Here is a 7,221-nt window from a genome sequence, read left to right as displayed (position 1 = left end):
TGTGAATTTCATGATTTGTAGAATTGAAGTTTTTGCGAAAATTTAGGTTATTCAACCTTCTTTTGTTTTTTTCTAAAATCCTTTTCATATGTATATTTGCTTCTCTTCTAAATTTTCTCTTATTCTCCTTAATTTACTTTGTCTATGCAAATCAGATATAACTGTATGTTTGTCTATTGATCCTTCCAATAATTTCTTTTAATATATAATTATGTAGCATTTCTTGCCCCATTAATTTTGAAATTTCGTGATTTGTGGAACTAAAGTTTTTATAACTTTTTTTGGCGAAAATTCAGGTAATAAGTTTTTTGAAATTTTTGTTCTCAATTTCATGGGTAAGAAAGATTCTCGTTAGATCTCCGTAAAAAATTAGAATGTTGATTTTGATGAATACAACCCAATATATACCAATGAATTCCAATCTCAATTTAAATTAAAGTATACAAGTTTATTATGTGAATACAAATCACTGAATACAAACTAATGTATACATAGTGCAGTTACCGTATACATAAACAAAATCACATGTACAATTAATGAATAAAATTTATATATGTATCATATTAATCTCATTCTTGTATTCATTATAGTAATACATATAATTGATGGTAATATTCTTATGTATACAATATAAAGTTTATGTATACATGCTACAATTACTGTATACATCAACAAAATTTACCCGTCTATTTTTATGAATATTTTTTTGTGAATACATATTTTTTTCATGTATACATTATGTAATCGCAACTTTAATTATTGTATAATCTATGCATATGTATTATTACAGTTTCTACAAAATGTCATTTAATATTATATGATTAATTATTGTCGATCATGTGATAATTAATACACGTTAGAGCATTAATAATAACTTTCTTACCTTAAAAGTAGTCACAATCTTTTAATAAGTTATTTAAACAATTCCTTAAAAGTTGGTGCAACCTCTTTTTAATGGGTTAATTAATAAATATATATATTTCACTTCTTAAAAGTAGGCAATCAGTTTTCTAATAAACTAAGTATCGTTGATTGGTAAAAAAAATAAAAAATCATAAAATTACAATCAAATATATCTTTATGTTTCTGTAAATTGCGTTAATATATTTTTTTAAATAGACAGTTAAATAAAGTTGAGTTTGAGAATTTAAAGAAATTGAAAAGCTAACTTCCTTAATTATAGGAGTTAAAAACAAGGAAGAAAAAACAATCCCACATCTCCGTAATTAATGCGGGTTGATTGCACATGATTAAAAGAAAAAAAACTATAGAAAATTGGTTTTATTTCTTTTAGGCTAATACGTGCTAATTTTGTTTTAGGCTATTAATTGCTAATTAATTTGGGCTATATATTGCCAATTATATATAACTAGGGAATCCAACCGCGCTTCGCGCGGGTCTGGGTTAGGCTTTATTCGACTATATAATATGTTGAAGAAGCGTAACTGAAGAAGCGGTCAATTTTTGAAAGTGTCGTAGACTGTGGCATTATTTTACTTGTGGTTTAAGTGCTGTAATGTGATTCCATGTTTCGTCGGGAAACATTCAATTTATTAATGCACTTTAACGTTTGAGGTTTCTTGGTGGTCTTTATATTTAGTCGTCACATATTTGTACGGACATCATTTGTTATAGTAATGTGACTGTCTTTGTATGTAACTCTACGTTTTGTAATACATCATTTTTTTTTCATCTGGAGCATGGCCAACATTAGCATCTACCTGATCAATATAGTTGACTATTCTGTGCAATGCTCCAATCTTACACCGACATCACTATTATTTTTCTCCCCTATTTTTGTCAAACGTAATTTTCGTAGTCCCAAAGTTGCTACATATTGTTTGTTGTGTTGTATAGTTTGTTGGTGGCTCTGCGTACATGTGTATAAACTATGCGCATTATATACAAAGGTATATATGATGGTTGTCTATGTAATATGGCCCATACGTATGCAGTGTGTATAGTTAAATGTTACATATTTGTGACAGTACATGAATCATTCACTATTAAGTTTGTAAAAGAGGACCCATATTTGTGCTGCAAGTAGAAATAGTAAGCAGGACATTTCATTTCTTATTTTTAGCTTCTCAAATCAGCGCTTTCCATGAAGGTCGTCTATCCTAGGTGCCCTTATCATGAATGTAATCTGTACTATTAAAGTCCATTGGCAGCTGCACTGGTCTCTATTGTATTAGTTAGGCCTGCACGCAAGTGTTGCATTTACATTCCACCTCCATCACGAATCCTCGTTAGTATGGATGCTTATCTGCACATGGGTCATTGCGAGAAGTTAGTTAGGCCATTATTTGGTGTAATGTATATTTATAATCGCCAGACCAAATAGTTAATTGCTAAGAAATACCTCCTCAGTTTGCACTATTCTTGGGCCAACGTTTTGGAAGATTTCCCTGTAAACAATATTTTTTATGTATGTAGGGTCATTTGTGTCCTCGTCCGCATTGACAATTGTCAATCCTTCTCTTTTTGTTACACGTGATACTGCGACATACAATTGGCCATGTGTGAATACTTGTTTTGGCAGATACAACCCAACTCTTTGAAGAGTTTGCCCCTGGCTCTTGTTGATGGTCATAGCATAACAGGGTGCTAAAGGAAGTTGGCGCCTGTTGAGTTTGAAAGGCCACTTTGAATCGTTTGGTGACATGATAATTCTTGGTATTGTGACTCTTGAACCGATGTTCTTTCCAGAGATTATGTTTGCAGTAACAGACCAAATACCCAGATGCGTTATTATTAATCTTGTACCATTGCATAGGCCTTCAGTTTGATTTAGATTTCTAAGCAGCATAACCGGACTTCCTACTTTCAAGTGAATGTCATGGTTTGGGATACCTGGGAATCGCAAGTTGTTTAGGAATTCTGTTGGGTACAATATATCCTCCTCATTAGTATTCACGCTTGCTTTGCACACATTGTCCGAGCTATAGTAAGTTCTTCCTTCCCCAGGTATCAGCTTCAGAATTTTCTCATTCAGTTCATGGACCATTTCATTTTTTGGTGTGAGTATGGCTCTTTCTTTCAAGTAGGATGGGTCGTTATAGTTCTGTAGCAGGGACGGATATACTACCTCTACAATGGATTCTATCTGATTGTGCGATGTTGGAATATATACATCAGCGGGCACATGAATGAGGTCCTTCTTATTATCTGCATAAACGGATCCATCTCCAATCTGCAAAAGCCATTTATCAAAACTTGCTATTTTCCGTGCTTCAGAACCCCTGACTTTTCCACAGCTAAGTCTCATGTTTTCCGTCAATTCATAAATTGAGAAGTAGGGCCACAACTGTGAGCAGTTCAGCGCTGCATCCACAATATCACCTCTTGTTCCCTTTGGAATAACCGGGAGTATTTGGCGGAAATCACCACCACATACGAAAGTTATGCCCCCAAAAGGTTTCATGGCACTATTTTCATATCTATCTCGGAGAATATCCCTCAAGGTTCTGTCCAATGCCTCAAAGCACAATTTGTTTGCCATTGGTGCCTCGTCCCAGATTATCAAAGCGGTCTTTTTAAGTAGTTCCGCTAATTGACTGCCTTGTTTGATTTCACATGTTGACTCTGGCGTGATGTCTAGAGGAATATGAAATTGCGAATGAGCAGTCCTACCATTTGGTAATAATAAAGCTGCTATACCCGAACTAGCTACGGGGAGAACGATTTTTGATTGTGATCTGATCTTTGAAATAATAGTATTCCACAGAAATGTCTTACCCGTACCACCATGGCCGTGTATAAAAAATAATTTCCCTTCTTCGTTATCCACTGATGTTATTATTGCCTCATATGCCGGGCGTTGGCATGCATTTAACAAAGCGAGTGATTGATCATGGAGTATTTGGAGCTTGTCTTTGTCGTAGTCTAGCTCTTCATTGATTAGGCGATTCCCTACATTTCGCATTAATGCTGAATCTGGAAGGGGCATTCCTTCTATATCTTTCAAACTTCTCCCAATTTTTAGAAGGATGCTTTCAATCTCAAATAGTGTGTACACTTCAATCTGCTTTGTGTTTAGCTGCAAATCATTGAATTGTAATCTCTTTCGCTGGATATGCATGATATCTTCAGATAATATTCCGTAGTTATTCTCCCATAGCTTACGTGTATCTGACACCTGACAGTTCATAAGTATAGTAACAAAGAGATGTCGCAACTCGTTTCCAGAAGCCCACTGGGACGCCTCAGACAAGCAGTCGTTCCACTCTTTGTCATCATCTAATAACCCCAAAGCGTAGCAGGCCTCTCTATATGTTTTATGATCTACTCCATTGATTCTTCTGATGCCTTCGAAGGAAGTACATCCTTTGACAAAATTTAGCAGCATACGCATGTAAAAACGTTCTCCACTTCCTGGATGTGCAAAGTAAATTCTTCCAACTGCGTGCCTCTTCTTCCTCCTGGTCCACTTTTTGTCTCTTCCATTCCAAACCCAACGCGTTGGAAAATCGGAATATGTCAGCTCTCTTGCATCAGGGTGTTCTTTGTTTGCCTCAAACCATTCTGTAAATTTTATTTTTTCTAAATCGTGTCTGCTTAGTACGCTTTCAGCTGTCCTTGATTCTTCAAATATTATTGTGTTTTGGCCCTGTAAATGAAATGGTAAGCGCTCAACAGCCGGTTGCCTGTGATGTATATCAAATGAATAGATCCTCCAGCAAGCTTCTGTGGCCGATATGTATCTGCAATCTAGGTATTTTTTTATCTCATCATTTTCTGTTGGTGTACCGGTTGATTCTATTATTGCTGTGGCTCTATCAGACCCTTTATGAACATACTTGAATAGGTACTTGACCGACCTCGCATAATTGCATACTTCAACATTTATATGTGCATCAAACTGGACAAGCAAGTCCCTGTTATATGGGACAACATATCGGTTGTCTAAGCTGGCACCATTTTTCTTGACTTCAATACCTGTGTCCCGTCTCATATAAATAGGGAATCCATCCGAATCAAAATTTGTTCGGCCATTGTATTTCTTTGGAAAATGTTTTGTGCACTTGCCTTGTTTCATACATGGGCAACTGGGATTTTGTTCTCCGCACGGTCCGTGCATCATGAAGTTTTTCACGGCATTATACCCATCTGGATCTTCTCTGTAATCTGGTATTTCAGCGGATATTACTTTGTCGATATGATCTGTTGTGGGGTTTTTTTGTGTTTCATGAAGGAAAAGCAGTATATGAGCATGTGGCAAGCCTCGTTTCTGGAACTCAATTGTATATATACCTACAAACAAATTAGTATGTGGACGTGATTAGCATGTTGGTTAGGTGAATTGGTTGCTAGATATCATGTATTCATAAAGAAGTGATGTAATTCTTAGTAATTAAACTTTGTAGGAGTTATGGGTAGGTCTTGTGCGCACATGTTTAAGATTCTGTGATAATCTTCCATGCTTTTGGTTGCACATATATATGTACCTATATTGTAATTTAAAAGCATTGAGATTGCATTTTGTGTGATTTAGTAAGACAATATTGAAGATTATTGATTGTCCTATCTTACACGCAATTATTGTCCCGAAAGGCTTATCCTTTTTAAGAATCTGCATTAGCTGCAACAACTTGATCTGGAAGACTCGGCATATAATGTCCACCCGGCAACCATCAGGATCTTGGTTTATTAGTCTCGTCATTGCATTTATTTTCGGCCACTTTGGGTTGCAAGTAAAAGTCAGGAACAAATCTGGGTATCCAGCCCACCGACATATAGCCATTGCATCTTGATAATTTTGTGCCCTGTAGCGAGGTCCCCCAGTGTGGGAGGAAGGTAGTATAATAGTTTTTCCCACCATTGAGCAATCTGAATCTCCACGTACAATAGCATCCATTAAGCCACCATAAAGATCAGACCTTAATTTCTGTTGATTTTTTCGGATGTACCTAAATCTTTCTTCTTCAATTGCCATGTAACCATCCACAATGTACTGCTGAAATAGCCTGCCAGCTTGGAGGAGAGTGTGTCCCTCATTGAGGCGTTGTTGTATGCGGTATCCATAAAATTGTCTCATTGTCAAATTTGTCCGAGTGTATGTTTTTTGACTTGCAGAATCTAAAGGTATTCCAAGCCTATATCCATCTTCCCCATATGGATGTATTAATGGGTAATTCATCGACATGAAACATGGGTGTAAATCTGTGATCCTTTGCAGTCCGTTCTTGCGGTGTTCCACAATGACATCTCGCTGAAAGTTAGCATCTGTAAGGTCTCCTACGATTAATCCAGCAACTTCAGAAGCCGTTGGTCTGTTGTATTGTCGGCCATCTTGGGTCCTTTCAGATAGGATGCGCATACGGAACTCTGCTTGTGGTTGTTCTAAGTATCTATCCCTTGCCATACGAAATGATTTAACTAAAACATTATGCTCGTCTAGCATTTCAGATATTCCTTGTACGATTTCTGTTTCAATTTCTTCATGCATCAGACTTTTTATTCTATTCTCTATCTCATTATCCGTGTCATATATATAGAGTTGTGCAAATTGTGGACTTTTTCCAATTTCTGGTAATAGTGAGCCTATGTGATGATAATTTTACCCACTTATTCTGAATACATAAGGACCCTTAGAACGATTGATTGATCTGTCAACTCGACCTCCCATTGATGTAAATGCAAACATGGAGTTATATACCCTGATATTTTTCCTAAAGTTCATCCCCACTTTTCCGGATTCATTGCCCAATAGATATTTGAGGTACGGTGGTGATTGAGTCAGTAATGGTACACGGATTCGTCCTTCCATACAGCAAAGTGTAAATTTAGGTTGTCGTGTATTTTTACTTTTGTCTGTCCGTTCCTCATACCACAGAATTGCCTGACAATATTGACAGGTGTAGGTTGGAGGGCCCAAATTCAATCTTGTCTTGTATCCAGCTGTCATATAAGTCAGGTGAGAGACAATATAAGTATTGAATTCGTGAATAATGAAGTTTTGTACCTAATACAGAGTTATGTGTATATGTTATTATGTGTGTTGTTGACTGAGTGACAGATGTACCTGTACTGTTCTGACTGGCTTGTCTTCTACTACTTGTCTGCAGATGCATTACATGTGAGATGTCTGCACATTCCTCCATAACTGAGTCATTGGATTGGTTATAGTGTCCGCCTGAGAAGATGTTTATTAAAAAATTGTTACTCAGTAGAATACATCTTGGATTTCATCTGTAAGTATAGACTGTGTCTACGTTATTA

At 36.3% G+C, this 7,221-nt stretch overlaps 1 protein-coding gene across 1 annotated transcript; it reads right to left on the bottom strand.

Annotated features, from left to right (window-relative positions):
• Positions 1–2,344: 2,344 nt before the first annotated feature.
• On the bottom strand, positions 2,345–6,448 carry LOC125836422 (uncharacterized). Its single transcript, XM_049515589.1, has 2 exons — positions 5,533–6,448; positions 2,345–5,253 (listed from the first exon to the last, which is right to left on the bottom strand). Exons 1-2 carry the CDS (start codon positions 6,446–6,448, stop codon positions 2,345–2,347), a joined length of 3,825 nt encoding a protein of 1,274 aa, XP_049371546.1.
• Between the last annotated feature and the right edge of the window lie 773 nt (positions 6,449–7,221).

The sequence above is a fragment of the Solanum verrucosum genome, unplaced genomic scaffold (genome assembly GCF_900185275.1).
Source record: "Solanum verrucosum unplaced genomic scaffold, falcon-dt-bn FXZP01000278.1, whole genome shotgun sequence".
Taxonomy (NCBI): domain Eukaryota; kingdom Viridiplantae; phylum Streptophyta; class Magnoliopsida; order Solanales; family Solanaceae; genus Solanum; species Solanum verrucosum.
This window is presented reverse-complemented; position numbering and strand designations above follow the sequence as displayed.

Coding starts and splice junctions, on each gene's coding strand:
- LOC125836422 (XM_049515589.1), bottom strand. CDS start 6,448: ATGCATGAAGAAATTGAAACAGAAATCGTACAAGGAATATCTGAAATG. Junction 5,254..5,532: donor TTTCGGGACAATAATTGCGT/GTAAGATAGGAC, acceptor ATTTGTTTGTAG/GTATATATACAATTGAGTTC.